This window comes from Zootermopsis nevadensis, unplaced genomic scaffold, assembly GCF_977971745.1.
Source record: "Zootermopsis nevadensis isolate Lab colony 2312 unplaced genomic scaffold, Znev_1.0 Znev_ptg000007l, whole genome shotgun sequence".
In the NCBI taxonomy this organism is placed as follows: Eukaryota; Metazoa; Arthropoda; class Insecta; order Blattodea; family Termopsidae; genus Zootermopsis; species Zootermopsis nevadensis.
This window is the reverse complement of record NW_028259139.1, coordinates 4,657,328-4,674,518: the sequence shown is the minus strand read 5'-3', so window position 1 is coordinate 4,674,518 and position 17,191 is coordinate 4,657,328. Positions and strand designations below refer to the sequence as shown.

At 42.3% G+C, this 17,191-nt stretch overlaps 2 protein-coding genes across 6 annotated transcripts in view; one reads left to right on the top strand and one right to left on the bottom strand.

Annotated features, from left to right (window-relative positions):
• LOC110830715 (acyl-CoA Delta-9 desaturase) overlaps positions 1–1,191 on the bottom strand; it is a 14,697-nt gene extending 13,506 nt beyond the window's left edge. For 2 of the 4 annotated variants that reach the window (XM_022065972.2, XM_022065973.2), the window contains exon 1: positions 882–1,027. In XM_022065972.2, the coding sequence (XP_021921664.1) occupies positions 882–884 (3 nt within the window). In that variant the 5' untranslated portion in view covers positions 885–1,027. The other 2 variants (XM_022065974.2, XM_022065975.2) reach the window with 2 other exon arrangements.
• LOC110830713 (acyl-CoA Delta-9 desaturase) overlaps positions 1–17,191 on the top strand; it is a 20,162-nt gene extending 2,971 nt beyond the window's left edge. Inside the window, exons 1-6 of one of the 2 annotated variants that reach the window (XM_087344048.1) lie at positions 3,896–4,050; positions 12,515–12,764; positions 13,387–13,517; positions 13,853–14,058; positions 15,118–15,300; positions 16,520–17,191. In XM_087344048.1, coding sequence (XP_087200174.1) covers positions 12,527–12,764; positions 13,387–13,517; positions 13,853–14,058; positions 15,118–15,300; positions 16,520–16,910 — 1,149 coding nt within the window. In that variant the 5' untranslated portion in view covers positions 3,896–4,050; positions 12,515–12,526 and the 3' untranslated portion in view covers positions 16,911–17,191. Of the gene's footprint in view, positions 1–3,895; positions 4,051–12,514; positions 12,765–13,386; positions 13,518–13,852; positions 14,059–15,117; positions 15,301–16,519 lie in introns of those variants that run through there. The other variant, XM_087344047.1, reaches the window with a different exon arrangement.

The following is a 17,191-nucleotide window of genomic DNA, read 5'->3' as shown; positions in this document are numbered from 1 at the left end:
CCTGATGATGGAGGCAGCAAGTACCTCTGAAACGTCTGTAAACTTCTACCGGACTACTCTACAACTCATTAGACAGCTATCTTGATTTGTGAGTAAATTTTCACTGCAGTAAATTTTATTTTTTAAAAAAATTTCAATTTTAGGGTCATTTCTTGAGTAATTCTTCTTCTTCTTCTTCGCATCGAGAAACGTTCCCAACAGAGGGCACTCACTGCACTCGACACGAATCGTGCAAGAAATGAGCGACGCCGAACCTTCCTTGCGTGCACGAGCGTCGATATTTTCAGGCTCTGAAAACAAACTGAGTCCTTACGAATTCCTTTGTGGGAGGAGAGGGGTGGGGTACCCTCACTAGGACTGCTGTTAACGCCAACAGCAACTGTTACTACCAATGCCACTAATTTCTGCTTCCAAGTTCCAAATATAACTTTTATGTTATTAACTAATCAATAGAATAAATCAACTGTCGGTAATAATGTGATGTTTACCAAAAAAAAAAAATTAAAATTTTTCATGTTGAATTTTACACATGGTAAATCGGAATATTCCTGCCACACTTACATGGAAAGTTACGTGGGTCAATTTGAACCGAAGTAATCAAACAATTCCCGGTCAAAAGTCGACAATTTCCAGAGATAATCTTCCGACTGGGGTGTCTTTCGTCATCATTTTTTGGAGACCAGGAACATTCCCCCCTGCAAGTATCGTAGGAACCTCCCAGCACAGCTTACATAATCATCCTTCTATTCAAAGCCTCGCGGCACACAGGTTGAGAACGGCTGCCATAAAGTGTTCTTCGACTACGCTAAAGAATAAAGATCACAGCGCCCTGTAAGAGATCTAGAAGAGATTCTGGGAAAAATAAATCACTCAAAGCGTACCATTTTACAGAAGACAAACTGTTGTTGAATGTGTCTGCTTGTGGACAGCGGCGTCCATCTGATGTCACCCCTGAGAGAAAAGATGCTGGAAACAGCGAGCCAGGCGAACAGGCGAAGTCAAATACAAAGTAAGTGCTAGTGGGAGAACTTACTTTAAAAGGCCTTTCGACTGGAACGCTGGACTGGCAGTGGCGAGAAGTTCAACAGCTGACCGCAGCCTCGTGACTGCAAGAAAAAGCTTGTTCATAATGACATCCAGCGATTATTGACAGTCACGTCCTCTGCGTTAATCGTGGAATTGGTTGTTTGCCGTCAGCTATTGTTCTTGGCAGCGAAAATAATTAAAATTAAAATATGCTGTCCGTAAGTGACACTGTTTTGCGTCGAACATTCAGTGACCTTTGTCCTCTCTCTTGTGACGAACGTCATCACGCATGGGACAAATGCACGTGAGATTTGGTCAAAGAACCTTCGAGGGACTCAGAGAGTGATATTGAAATGGACCTTAAAGAAATTTTATTTTAGGGTGTGAACCAGATTCGGCTGATTCAGGACACGCTCGGTCCTGTGAACGCGGTAATCAACATCTGGGGATCCCGAATGCCTCGACCAGCTGAGCGACTATTAGGTTCTGGAGTCGAAATGTATTTACGATATAAAGGAAAGTATGCCATATAATACAGGCCTAGGTCAATTATAAAAAAAAATAGATATTTAGCGATCATCCACAAAGCCGGAGGACCTGCCCCATGAGGAAAGCTGAAGACCACTAATCGCACAGGTTGTGCGCACTTCAATTCAATGTTTCAGTGCTTCTGTGTATACAGCACGTAATTTTAACTGGAAATTGAAGCTGTATCTGCATTTGAACGTTATTCTTTAAAAGGCAGAACATTCACTGTGAATACCATAACCCATGCAGTATCTGACAATTCCTTGATTTTTTCAGAACGCAAAGAAGTGCCCCAACTCGGAATGCACCCACTCCCCACTTCCTTCTTTACTCGGGTAAGGTTGAACTAAGACTTATCTGTACGTAAGGAGAGACAGATGCACGTAACTAAAGAAATCCTAACCTAAAAACAACGTCCATTGCAAATTCGTATTCATAAATTCGCTCGCACCCTTCTTCAGTACGTGTTCAAACCTGACATCTCGACTTTCAAATGCGCAGACAGAACGAAACGTCCGTGCAGTGTCGCTCTGTCTTGGCTCAGAACAGCAGCAAAACAAACGGCATACAACGAAAATAAATCAAGAACCGTATTTAGATTATTATAAATAACAACGCACAACAGATGAAGGTAAACACTGGACAGGAAAACAAGAAAATAATGCGACAACAAATACGCAGAGACAAATGCAGTACCAACAGCACTCCCTAAAATAAACTGCGAATCGAGCAGCTGCCAACATTACAAGAAGAAACGCAGAGACATTAGAACTTGAACGCTGGAGTAAGAACAGATAGACCCCGGCCAATTCGCTACATTTAAACCAGCGTTTTCCAACTGTACTTTTCGTCTACCTGCGGGGTAGAAGTAAAAGCAAACATGGACTATGGTGTACCAACATCATTATGTCTGCCTGGAACTTACGAGGCCACTCTTCTAACGCTTCTATGGATTGTCCTTGTTCGCAAAGAAGCTGCTTCAGAAATTACGGTCAGAACTCGGACGGAGGATGAACCCTAAGCAAAGGCCTTCTGCCTACACGAGGCAGATGATCACAGAGGGTGGGATTCGAACCCAGTGTTCATTCAAACCTCACGCTTCAGACCGCAAAGCCGCTGTGACTGGCTCTTTCCGTGAATGTTTCCAGTCCTTTCTCGACTTACTTCATCAGCACAGCAATTCATTTTGTCCTCAGGGACAGACAGCCGGTCGCTTCTACTGCAAGCAGTGACGGGCCAAATTGTAGGAACTGCAAGGGAATCCCAGTCGCACGCTGTCGAAAGATAGCCGACGGTTTCAGGGCAGTAATTTCCGTCTTGGGGACGCGTCTTACTGTCACCCGGCTCGTTTCCAGGGATCCTTCGTCTTTCTTTGAAGAGAGTGAGGTCAATTCGCGCCGTTTACCTTCAACCAACACAAACGTTGCATGCGTAATGTGTACCGATGTTCAAGATCACTCAGAAAATTAAAATTCTACGTTCAACCCTACGAGATCCAAGAATTGTTATTTATTTGCTCTAAACAGCTCAGACTAAAAAGCGTCGAATGGACAATATGATTGATGAATTGTAAAGGACGTGGAAGGAAGCGGTCGTGCCGTGGTTTGAGATGTTTAGTCGGGTTAACCGATCTCCGGTCCTTGGTTTGAACCCGGATGCAGGACTTTAATAACTCGGTCGCGAAGTTCAGTAGGTACAGTCACGATCATAAAACGAAGATATCTGATCCATCTTCCATCCAAATCGAGGAACTGTGTAGGAAAGTCAGTGACCCATTACAGCCCAAGCAAACACCTTGATGGCGAAGGGGTTTCGTGTGAATGTCATTACAACTTCAGCTTTTCACGTTGCACTTCGTAACACATCGATATTGGGGTTGAGGGGAGGGGGGGGGGGCTGATCTTTATTAATGCGTCAATAGTGGATAGGAATTCACTTGTAAAATGTCCTAAGACGCCTACAGAGTACCGTACTAAGATCCGACAGGTTTGATGTCCTGACTGAGGTGTTGTTTTTCCTCAGTCCCCTCCTGAAAATTCAGTTATTTTAATTAGGCTAATTTATTTTAGTGTGCCTTAAATATCGGGATTTGATACATTTTATTAATTTTATATTTCCCAATGTTGGAACAGAGTGAATTATATTCATTCATATACTATTATAATGATGTAGTGAATTAATTTTAGTAAACATATGGTAAGTTAGAAATGTAGAGATTTGAATTTCCTAAAAGGTAGGATTGTGTTGATGTCATTTCCTGGCATTGAGTAAAGTAACAAGGATAGCTCACCTTTCTCTAAGGGGATGAGAATGAAAACTTAACCGGAAATGCAGACGTAGCCATTATGCTGTCAGCAGAAGTATGGGAAAATGCAAACGAACAGGTAACGAGGGAAGTAGGACATAGATCGAGTTCAGAACGGCCGGAACTTTGAAGATAAAAGGAAGTCACTGAAGCCATGGGCAAGAGGACATTGATCGGGCTTCTGAAAACAGGTAAGCGCTGAGGCGTTGACTCCTAGTATATTACGGGTTGAAAGATAAATCTTCAAAATTTACGTAACCAGGGTGTTGTTGAAATAAAGTGAACTAGCCTGAGTTAGGAATGTAATGTTTAACACAAATCTAATATTTCTGTAGTACTTAGTGTTAGAAATAAATGGTGTATAGTCTTAGGGAACAGACTATAAATTCACTGGAAGAAATATCATATCAGCTGAGTATGTTTAAGCCGACGACAGCATCCTTGTGAACTTGCCGTGTTCCATTCCAAGCCACGCTACCAACATTAGTAGGACTCAACCTATCCATAATCACACCATTACAATGATATTGTTAGCAGAATCTATATTAATGTTAAACAACCTTTTTTATCCTTGCATGTGGTTTAAGGGAAATAAATTTATCTTTCTGATATTGGCACCGCAGCAAACGTCCATTCCATCGTGCATTCACAAATAAATCGCTTGCCGAAGATGTGATCGGAGTTGCGCAGACTACGGATTATGTATTCAGGGTGTCACCAGCGAAAAGATTTGAGAGTCATTGACCTAGGAGACATTAAAATTAAAACAATTATTTATTTTAATCCGTCTTATCACAATATTTAAAATTTCTTATAATTAAGATAATAAAATATCATTGATGTTCCATATCGATTGATCGATTTACATTTTGGAACATCCTTTACACAGCATGTTTCAGTTTTTATAAAACCATCTTCAGGTGTAAAAGATTTACGAACTTAAAACTCAAATATGATTCCATTTGGTGATGTTTCATGCTATTTGTTTTTCAATTTTGGGCGAGGTGTTGTCTTTTTTTAAATTTTATCAGATGTACATATCGGTCCTACATCTGATAAAATTTAAAAAAGACAACACCTCGCCCAAAATTGAAAAAACAAATGGCATGAAACATCACCAAATGGAATCATATTTGAGTTTTAAGTTCGTAAATCTTTTACACCTGAAGATGGTTTTATAAAAACTGAAACATGTTGTGTAAAGGATGTTCCAAAATGTAAATCGATCAATCGATATGGAACATCAATGATATTTTATTATCTTAATTATAAGAAATTTTAAATATTGTGATAAGACGGATTAAAATAAATAATTATTAGAATATTCACAATATGACGCAATTACTCTATCTTATAAAATTAAAACGTTTCCCGCCCAAGTCTGATTATCTGATTCGTGATTACATTTTGCACTTGGAATGGTCGTCAGGAGTGAATTTCCTGTCCAGGAGCGAAGAAATTTCACTGGGCCTTACGTCGCCAAAGCCGATGAACGTAATGTGGCCAAATACGGCTTACACTTTCGACTGTTATTTTATTTTTACGCTTTTTCGTTCTATTTTTATTTTGCGTTCTTTTCCCGACGCACATTAAACCAACGAACGACTCGACATGAGAACCGCTGGGCGTATTTGGACGAAATTTGGTAACTACGTTATGCCATTGTGGTCTACCACAAAATCGTACTTTTTAATTTCCTATAATGGCAGTGCCAACATGGAGGACGAGCGAACTTGTGAGGTGACATCGACAATATTGTCACTGACGTCATATATTGATGTACGGTAACGGATTTTTTTTAAAAAAAAAGTACAGAACAATAGAAATTCAATTCTGCATATAATGCGTATATGTCGTATGTAATTCATTACTGTTATTGTCTTATGTCTAGTTGGTATTAATTTTTAAGTTAAGTACTTTAGGTTAGATGGTTTTGTAATCTTATGAGTTGTTTTATTTTGAGTGGGATGTGTTGTTTTGTTGTGTCTTATTGTAGGTCACTGCCACCGGGTAAAAACCCATTTGCAGTCAATAATAAATAAAATAAAATAAATATAATGCGAAACAGTACATAGTAGATGCATGACATAACCAGGGTTCGATCCGATGTACACGTACTCACGAGTCCAAGGGGCCAAGTCGCATTACGAAAGTGAACCCCGCATACTAAGAGATTTCCAACAGACGTCATGGGATGTAACTTACATTTCTCGATCAGTTTCTAATAGAAAATTAAGACCCTCGGAAAACTTCGTTGTCTTCAAATTAGTTCCAGCAAACAGCTCTCTCAGCATGGAAAAGAGAAAAGTATACGCATTACATTACATGACGTTACTACTCGCTCGCTTCTTTTGTTAATGAGAAGATCAGAAGGTCAGAGTCTCATGCCAGTTCAAAGTTTACCCTCATCTTTTCCTACATCGCCCGCGGCGTACTGCTGAATTTTGACGAAACCATGATGACGCTTGCGTGTAGGGCAAAGGACTCTTCCAGCCAGAACATTCGTAATTTGAGTTTACTCTAGCACGGACTGCACCTCTCCAGTGCTGGGTCATAATTCTTTGCGTCGACAGTCTGACATTCTTCGAACACATATCACGGACAATCCGCGACCACGGGAAATAAAATCGCGATCATTGTCATTAAACCTCTGAATAGTGCGCCATTCGCTTCGACTCGCGTATTTCTGCTGACTTTTGCAAACCTGTCCATTGGTACTGAAAGAGATTTCTCAATATCTCGAACTTCCGTAAAACAGGGTTCCGGAGAAGCTTATAGTACTCTCAGATAGTCAAAACATTCCCCGTCTTCTATGGAACCAAAGGTCTATTACCGTCTGCCACCCAGATCAATCCAGTCCAGACCGTAGCACACTTATTTAAGATCCATTTTAATATTATCATCCCATAAAAGCGCAGGTTTTCCGGTTTTCCACGTCCCTGTGGACGTTTTTAGGCGCCCGCACTAAAATCTCAATGGAGCCAACGCAAAAGTGGATTAATTCGTCTAGAGTTGAAGACCTGGGCTTATATGGGGCGATAATATTAAAAAAGATGCAAGGAAACAGAATGTGGTCACATTCTTGTGACTTGAAACTTCGATTTTCATAAAACCTAGGGAGTATCTTGGTCACTATCAGCTTATCAGTTATCTAACACTCAAAATTAGTTTTAAGACAAAGAAAATAGACTTCAGAAATTTCAAATATTGAACAAGTGACAGATCGAAATCAGTTTATGGACATTTCACTGCAACACGTGATAAGAGAAGTGATGTCCGGTTTTACCTTTCGTGACGTCAACATTCAATTGTTCGAGACATGCACTGTTAACTGAACGCCATTTACAGTTCTGTAAAGAAAAGCGCGCACTAGCTAGACTTCCGCAATCACGTTCTTCGAATAATTTTATCTTCGTCAACATTCGTTAAAATATTTTTTCTTATGAACGTCTTCCGTATTTTTTATACTTGATTCTGACATGATTTACGTGAATGACGCGAAATGACGGGCGTTTGTTCCTTACTACGCCATTAAACAGAAGACGATATTTGTCATTTGGATGTTCTGAGTCTCTCAATGGGACCTCGGCTCAGAGCAAAGCGATTTAAGGTCACGCTAAAAGGAACCTGGACCACATCAGAGCAAGAACGGCGTACGTGATATGGCGCCAAGAACGCCCCTAGAATGTTCGCGTACATACACGCAACCCTGTCGAATGTGCTCACGCTGTGTCTGGCGTCAGCGAAGAACACACTTCATGTGTTCGTCCACGTCTTCCCCTGTGTGTGTGTGTGTGTGTGTGTGTGTCGGATTCCCCTTGGGAGTATGCAACCCGCATGACTTCCCCAAAAGGGTTCTTTGGGCTTTGCTCTCCGCAGGTCCCCACCCCCACCCCGGTGCCCTTTTTGAAGCGTAAAAATACGCTCCCATTCTGTGTCTCACACACGTCTGGTCGATTTCAATAGGACGAACTGTGTTCTTGAAGTTCGTAACCGCTCTCACGAAATTATTGCTGCTCAGATTATTCAACTGCAGTGTTTCAGTTGCAGTGGGACATGGAAGGCCCTTCTGAAGGTACGAGAGCGTTTATTTGATTAGCGCCAGGCGGTGAAACCCCGCTTCAGTTCGAGGTGGAAAATGCTCGAGTTGGGCATCGCTGAAGGCCGTCCTTGTACCAGAAATTATCGATTTGCTTCAAAACTGGCTGCTCTGCAGATTAAACTTGTTTTTATAAAGTTGTTGAAAGTTAAAAAAATTGAACAGTGCACATTGCTGGCCTTATTGCAATGAAGTTAAACGTAATGAGAAATGAGTTAATTACGGATTTGAGGTTTTCGCGGCGGTGAGTTCAAATTATAACTATCAAACGTAAAACAGAACCATTTCGAGTCTTTTCGGCAACTCGCTTTCCGCAACGAAATGATGTTACTTGTACCTGAGCCAATCTTAAGCTCGTGACAAACATTCGGGTTCCGGGGAAGAAAGTCTCATCGCCTTGATTTTCTCGGGAATGTTCCCAGAAACACCTGCGAGACTTGGCACCCGTCGCCTTTGTGCTATTTATCAAATGCCAAAATAACCTCAAATATTTTAAAACGTTGTTAAATAACTCATTCAATGGCAAGTGGTTTTGTGCGTTAAAAAGTAACATGTACTAATGATAACGAAAGTCGGGCCAGATTGTAAATAGATCGGGTTTTATTCGGGCAGTAACGAAGACGAAATTTCGACCCGTGCGGGCCTGTAGTACATTATCGTTACATCATAACCCCATGTCATGTTGCGGGCTTGGACGATAAAAGTTGTGGGAAAGCCCCAGGTACTTTTAACATTTACCAGCGTTAGGAAATTTCCACGACTCAGCCATTCGTCGAAGAATACCACCTACAGGCCTTGGGAACTCGTCTATGTATGCCTACTGTTGTTTGGAACACTTTCGTGCACAGACGGAAAAATCTACATTTCGGTTTGCAAACAATACAAGGAACTTTCCTATATTTATTTACGCAGTTTTACTTTCTCGTGTTTCTACGAGGACCATGAAAATGTTTGTTATGGGTGTAGCCATTAATTCCGAATTGAAGGCTGTGGACAAAGTGTGGCCAGCCCAGATGTTGACGGCGTCCCTTCGCTGACAGGAAAATCGCGGCCCCGTTCTTGGAATTTTCCCGACAAAATACAAAACAAGGAAGCGGGAAACAGAAGAAGGCTCTTCGAAGCGTGAGAAGTGCAAAGATCAGAGTAAATTTTGGCCTGCAACGTAATCCGCTAGACGAATACTTTTAGTAAACGGACAATTCGTAAACTGAAAATGAAATCCTAATTACTCCAAATATCCAAAATTGTGACGGGTTCCCAACTCCACACAAGAATTGCTCAATACTTTCGCCACATACGTGAGAGTAGTAAGCAACACATATTAAACACTTTTTCTCGGGGAATCGATTGTTGTGAAGCAAACAATCTGAAGGAAGTGACCTTTATAACAGATTTTTTTAAAACTAATGAACCAATGTGCGAAGATATCCAAGGGAGTGAAACTTTGACAAATCACAAACAAACGACAGTATCATCAGACGAAAGTTTGAATATGGTGGATTTTCTTTGAGTGATGAAAAATAAATCATTAACTGTGTAGGCAAGAAACATTTTCTCGTAAAGGACGATAGTAAGTGAGAGGTGCTTCTGAGCTTATGATCATTTCGATCAAGTCACTTGAAACCAACAATCAACATGCACGCAGTTAAACTGCAATGTCGTCTTTTCATTGTACTGAAGGATGTTCTTGCGAATTATGTCTGCAAAAGCATGATGATGAACTCCATAAAGCTGTCCACTCCAACCACACAACGATGGACGGAACATGGGCCAATAGAATATGGCATTTATGTTCTCTTTCTCACCACGAAATTTCAAGGTATTTTGTGTCTTCCCTCTACAAATTCAACAAAATGTCACATTCATCGCCATTATGTGCAGTGATGCGTCTTATGTACCAGTCAGTTTTGTACGTACCAGCAACACACTTTCTGGGACATAAACTGGCTTGTCTCTACTGCAAAATCAGTTAAACCTGTGACACGTTTGTACACATATCTTCTTTATCTGATGACAATAAATATATCTTAATCTCTGAACTGTTAATGGGCGAAAATTTATGGTGACTCCACGTACCAGAGACAGTTTTAGGATTTTGCGGCCTGTCAATCTCAGAACACATGCCTCTCTGTGCGACGTATAAAAACGTAATTACTGTGATATATCTGGTAATTTATATAAACATTCTGCTGTTAAAACGTGCTTTGTCTCAGTCGCTTGAGGACTGGCGTGTACTAGAAGTAACTCCGCTGTTACATGAAGACCTTTAAGCACTAATCCACCAGACTGTGAGCCAATGAACTGTCAATGCGATTTCTTCGTCCTCAACAGTCAACAACACGACAAATATTCCGAAGTCCTTGTAGTGGACAACACCAGAATTGCTAAAAGTTGCTTTCAGATTCCCATGCTCTCTGGCCTCTTAGTTCTATATTATTACGCAGTATCACCGTTGAATATTCAGACGTGAGGCACCTGCAATGCTGAGGTCATTCAAACACGGAAATGGGCCTTCGTCAGCACTGCCCCAGGCTGAGTCACGAGGTCTTCAGATAGCGGACGACAGAGCAAGACTGTTGGTAGATACGCGCAGTTGCGAATGTTTGAATAAGCAGTCACGGACAATCGACAAGGGGTGGTTCACCAGTTGGCCGGGGGAATCACAACACTAAATCATAAAAAAAAATGTTGCGAAATTTTGCAGGAATTTTCGGGAAAGACGACTCTCCTGTTTTATTTGTACGCAACTGTCTTGTCTCCACATTACCTGAGCTTATTGAGATACGAGTTAATAGCTTCGTATCGTTGCCGGTTTTAAAAGTTTGAAAATCACGCAAATTTCCACGAAGCTAATCGGTTCACCGGTTAACCGTTATCGAAGGAAGTTTGATGATACGGGCGTGCAGGTTAGGTTAGGTTCTACTCCGCTGTTCAACCACGCAGGCGCACGGTGTTGAAGAAAGATGGAGGAGGATCCATCACCACACAAGACTTCAGGAAATGCACTAATTAATGCCTCTAGCATTCTCTGTCACTTCGAAAGTTCGTTTAATCGCCATGTCGGTGTTACTAACGAGATCTACGTCGCTGACTGACGACACAGACTACCGACAGCGACATCTCATACGTCTGTATTTCACGTAAAACTACGAAGACCAAGCCAGAAACTAGCAGCTTATAACATCGTTACCAGTCAGTGACATACGTAAGTTGAAGAAAGTATAATTTTGGACTGTCACGGGCAGTTCGTGATTTTATCCTCGATGGCGTTTCGCGTTTCGTTTGCTTCGTGGACAGACCACGACCCAAACTTTAGCACGTCGGCCAAATATTTCAGAGTTTCTGAAATACGAAAATTACATTTCTTAGACTGACATTTTTTAACTTCAAGTAAACGTGTTTAACCTTCAGTTTTTATCACAACACACAAGGCCTAGGTAAGGCCGCTGATTGGTTAATGAATTTGTTACGTCACTACGTTCGCCCCCCTTTGAAGAATATCCGTAAATGTTACAAAATATTCAGGGTTCGTTATGCGTCTGTTAGACTTTGCAAACAACTTTTTTGTTCTGGGCGGACTTTCCGAATAGAGATTTAACGCCTAATCGGGATGTTGCAACTCTGAGTACTGAACTGTACTTTGGTGGCTGTGAGAGTCAGTTTTCTCAATCTCATCCTGGACCCTGGACGTGCTGTCAGGAAAGAAGGGAAAACTTACAAAAGAGAATCGAGACACAGGACACGATACTACTTACGTCCTGACTCAGTAAGCTCCCTTCTTCTGCATTCTTTGGCCTGTGGTCTGTTTAAAACGCACTCGTAAGTGGCCTGTAACAATTCGCTAATATCAGAGGCCGGCACCTTCGATTCCCGGCAAGGGCATTCTGTGTATCCGCATTCTCGTATTCTGTGCTGCGTGGACAGTGAGTAGTGCGTTAAACTCGTGCGTCGTTAAACAAAAACAAACCGGCAAAGGAAGAACGAGTTTAAGATGATATTATTATAGGTTATGGTGGATAATGCAGACGCTACAGTGGAAGTAGACAGACAAAATTATCGTAGAATTAGGCCCAAAACAATATACAGAGACAAAGACACTGTACTGAAATATTTGTCGCCACGGTAATTTCGGGACAAAGCAAGCAACGATAATATATTTCAGTTCAACTCGTTTGTTAGGTTAGGTTAGGTTAGGTTAGGTTAGTTTTGCCAGCAGCAAAGAGTCTGTGGAAGACAAACACCAATAAACACGTACATTAAAAAGAAAGGAAGTCAAACAAAATTACATTAAAATATTCAATCTGCAAACTTTCCTGTGGAAAGAAACTGTGTTGAAAGAACAAGTTTGATCTCCATCCTACTGACAACTTTTCGGGATCCTTAGCTCGGTGCAAACTAAGCCCCATTTACGTCCTCTTGTAAGGTGTTAAGCTCTGACCGACGTTTTGGCGGAACGGGACCATACACGCAACGCCAAAAGCTGTGCGCTTTGAAACGCAGAGTGTGGGCCAATCGTCCTGTGATAAAGTACAGTAAGATGCTGCATCTCTTGACAGGGTGCTGAGATCATGGACACCACTGTCCTCACAACGGAGACCAAGGGGCTACACCATTCCGCGTCCCATTTTGCGAGAGGAGCTGACTCACAGCGACCGAAGGAGAATGGAATCGCAGTGCACTACGACGGCCAACTCCGGCATTCGATCGTGTGGAGGAACGTCGTCATATTCCTCTACGTGCATCTGGCGGCGCTGTACGGAATTTACGTGGGAATTTTCCAAATGAAAGCCCTCACAGCCATATGGGGTGAATATTAACATCTTACCACAATTAACTTACCACTGCAGATAGACTGTGTTTGCACAGAGTGCGTACAGTCGACGCGCACATATATAGGGTATATTTAGGTTATGTGTGCGCGCGCGCGCACGCACGAATTTGTGTTTCACGTAAAATCCTTATGTCTCAGTCTTATGGTCCGATTTGATGGCTTATTGGCAGACAGAGTTGGTTCACTGTTACGAAGAGGGAGGTTTCAGTTATTTCGATTCCTTTCCTACGTCATCGACGCTGGAACGCGCGATGTTGCGAGAAAAGGCGAATTTGAGCAACATAAGGTGTGACCTCACAGCGAGAAGCTATGGATTTTCAGTGCGATAATACGTGAAAAGTAGACGGTGTCGTGGCCCAAGTTTCTTGGGTTTGTGCCCAGGGCCACACACGTGGGATTTATGGCAGAAAACGTAGCGATGGTTTTTCTCTGTCATCCGCTGCTCCATATTCGCTCACGTATCGTCTGGGGGTTGGACAATGGGGCCGTCAGCGGCCTCAGTTCCACAAAGACGCAGTCTCATCCCAACAATGACAAAGACGGTAACATGCAGTCCTCCTAAGCTAAAAAAAGTTGCAGTTTATTTATTTATTGCAGTTTTGGGGTACGGAGGGTTGGGCGCGCTGGGGATCACAGCCGGGGCGCACAGGCTGTGGGCTCATCGCTCCTACAAAGCCCGGTGGCAACTGAGGGTCATCCTCGGAATATTCCAGACCATCGCCTTTCAGGTACGTTCCTACAGGAAACAACGAACGATCCTCAAGTTCTGCAATAACATTGTTATATACGCAAATGTTGGGCCAACAGTGTTCAGTGGGATGGAAAGATGTTTAAGAATGCTGAGACGCCCGTAACGAAGACAGCCGGTAAACCCAGAGCGTGGGAAGACACGGCAAACATCACGTTCTGTAACCACTAGAGACATCTGGTGAGACGACTGTTTTGACCAGTGTATCTTGAAATTTTGTGTTGAACATCAGCGTTCGAACTGAAAGCTGGACGTCTTGTGATGACACAAGTCAAAGGCATTTGATTTGTTGAAATGATTACGATGTGATTCCAGAACCACATCTACGAATGGGCGAGAGACCACAGGGTTCATCACAAGTTCTCGGAAACCGACGCCGACCCCCACAACGCGAAGAGAGGCTTCTTCTTCTCACACGTTGGCTGGCTCCTCGTAAGAAAACACCCTGACGTCAAGCGTAAAGGCAAACTCGTAGACATGAGTGACCTTGAAAACGACTTCGTGGTTGTATTCCAACGCAGGTGAGTGAAGAAGCTAGGCTAGAGATCTGCCTTTCGTTCTAGAAGTGTTGTCGGAATTTTAAAACACTTACAGGACGAAAGAAAGCAAAACCACTATCCACGTCTTTATTCAACACTACATGACTACTTAAACTGATACAGCGCCGTTAAATAACCTAAGCACATCCACAGTCAAAGAAGACAGCAGTGCCCACCACGACGGACCAAAACTTTACAGTAAATAATAACGAATTATTTTCGGACTCGTGTTGTTCTTACTATTGAAAGAACACTGCATGACGTATGGTTACGTCTCTTTGACATTGCTGAGGTCCCCTCTTGAAGTCACTGAGCGTTTCACTTGTCAGTCGATTTCGCTTATGCGTAAAATAACCTGAATCCAGGATTCATATCATTTTGACGGGAAAAAGATAAAAAGGCAACCTGAACCGATGAGATTCCTGTGGAAAATGATTAATTTTCCCTGGCGATTGCCATGATAACTATACCCAAATTATCTCAAGAGTGGACGTATATGGTTCTGCAAATAACCAATGCAACAGTCTTCAGCCTGAAAGTGGCGTACAATTTTCTGTATCAATGATCGACATACTTGAAACTGCGTACGAAGTTAAGATAGTGCATGGCCTCTGAATTTCGGTGGTCGTGCCAGAATAACAATTGGAAACCAGAGATCCACTTTAATATTATCCTTCTCTGTAATAATCATCATAAATGGTGTTACAAAAATCTAGTCCGAACACATTCAAGTATTTATCCTGTCAATTCTATTTACGTGATCCAACAACGGACACACATACAAAACAACATGAGGGCGTTTGGTTGTTGTGGTCTCTAACAATCATCAGTTATACCAACATGACGACCACATAAATGTGAAAGGAAATACATTAGCACCATTTAATGACGAACAACGAAGGTACCGAATTTTAACATTAATAAAAATCAAACAATATATAAGGAATTACTTTAATAAAGATCAATAACGTATATAATATACTGGCCTGATCACGATAACTAATCAATTAACAGTGCAATTATGATGATATCTGTTCGCAGATACTACTTAATTCTGATGCCACTTATGACATTCATAATCCCGACGCTGGTGCCTGTGTATTTGTGGGACGAAGACTTCTGGACGGCGTGGTACTGCACCATGTTTCGATGGGTGGCGTCTCTTAACTTCACCTGGCTCGTCAACAGCGCGGCGCACATGTGGGGCAACAAACCATATGACAAGTGAGTGCAGGCACAAGAAGCCACTTCTGCCCCCCCCCCCCCCAAGAACAAATGAAGACGTGTCCAATCCCCCAGTTGCCAAGGTAAACGTGGTGACCAAAATCTGTAACCATGCATGACTGTATGGACCTATTGCAAGTGGCGCCAATGTCGACCCCCCCCCCCGCCCCCCTCACAACGTTATTCGTTCGACATTTCGTTACCATCGACGGCGGAAAATTGAAAAGTACGATTTCAGGGTAATCACCAGTGGCACAACCTCCATATGAAACTTCGTCCAAATCCATCCAGTGGTTCTCAATTTGAATTATTCGGACGGACGGACATGGCCAACCCTATATACGTTAATTTCATGCAATTTGTGTGTTCAGTGTGTACAATTCGGGGCCACGTCTGTCGTGTTCACTGTTGAAACCTCTCATCCCACTTGATGGACATCGATGAAATTCGATTTGGGATGTGCGTCCTTTGGACAAAGAAGTTCTGCTTTTCACAAACCTCAACATTTATTAAAGGCAACTGATCGCTCCAGAAATGGCTGCACACACTATTCGACCTCATCACGATCTACAGAAACATTACCCCACAGAATTTTTAAAAAAAGCTGTGCCTGAGTAGTTTAAAAAAGTTTGTCCCACTATACGCCATGTAGGCGTTTGGGGTGAGAGGAGGTATAGCTCCTCTCTTCCTTGACCTCGGCACTAGATGGGGGTGAGTGGTCAGCATCACGCCCCGGCCGGCTTTACCCCCGGGAAAGGACCCCGGTACCCATTGTAGAGGAGGCTGGGTGGGCCCCAGAGCCGGTCTGGACGCAGAGGCTAGAGGAAAAATCCTCTGCCCCCGTCGGGGATCGAACCCCGGTCGTCCAGCCCGTAGCTAGTCACTATACTGACTGAGCTATCCCGGCTCACTGTGCCTGAGTAAATATAGTGAAAAGTAGTTTATGTCTATCTAGCGCAACATTTATGGTCAACAAAACATTTATTCTTATATCTTTGTCCTTGCTTTGTTTTGGCAACAAAAAACATTTGATCACAATGTGCAGTGTAATATTTCTGTTTTTGATTTTTATGCACACACAAACAATAGGTTTTGTGGGTCCATTCGCTGTATCTCAGGATGATAAAGTAAGAGAAAGTTGGATCATACTTATTTGCGTTCTTGTCTCCGTAACCTGAATGATTAGGCAGCATAGGACATTTTATTTTTTTGTTTCCAGGAACATATCACCGTCAGAGAACCTGTGTGTGTCAATACTGACATACGGGGAAGGGTTTCACAACTACCATCACGTGTTTCCATACGACTACAAAACAGCTGAACTGGGAGATTACGTTTTCAACCCGACAACCGCATTCATCGACTTTTTTGCTCGCATCGGCTGGGCTTACAGCCGGAAGACCATTTTGGAGGAGACCATCAGGAAACGGATAGCAAGGACAGGCGATGGCACACACAGACGTTTCGGGACAGACAGCTCGGGCAAAGATACCAACAACATTATCAGCAACGACCACCACAGCTGTGAAGAAAACGTGTGGGGTTGGGGCGACCGAAGCATGACAGAGGACGACCAAAGATGCGTCTCGGTAATCGAAAAAGTTCACTAAAAGGCAGCTTCCTGTCATGCAGAAGCACGTGGATGTGATCTGTTCTCTTCTACCCTTATTGCAATTGATACATGTAATTCTATGAAATATGTTACCAGTGAAACAATTTTTATATCAAAATGGAAATTGATATCGACAGACCATTTGCAATGAATTTCTTATTTTCTTACTTTAAGAAATCAATGAATAATAAAACTGTAATCATCTCTTTTTCAGCCTAAATGTTTATATTCGTGTATCTTGTTATTTTTGACACTTAATAAACAGGGTCTAAGTCATCA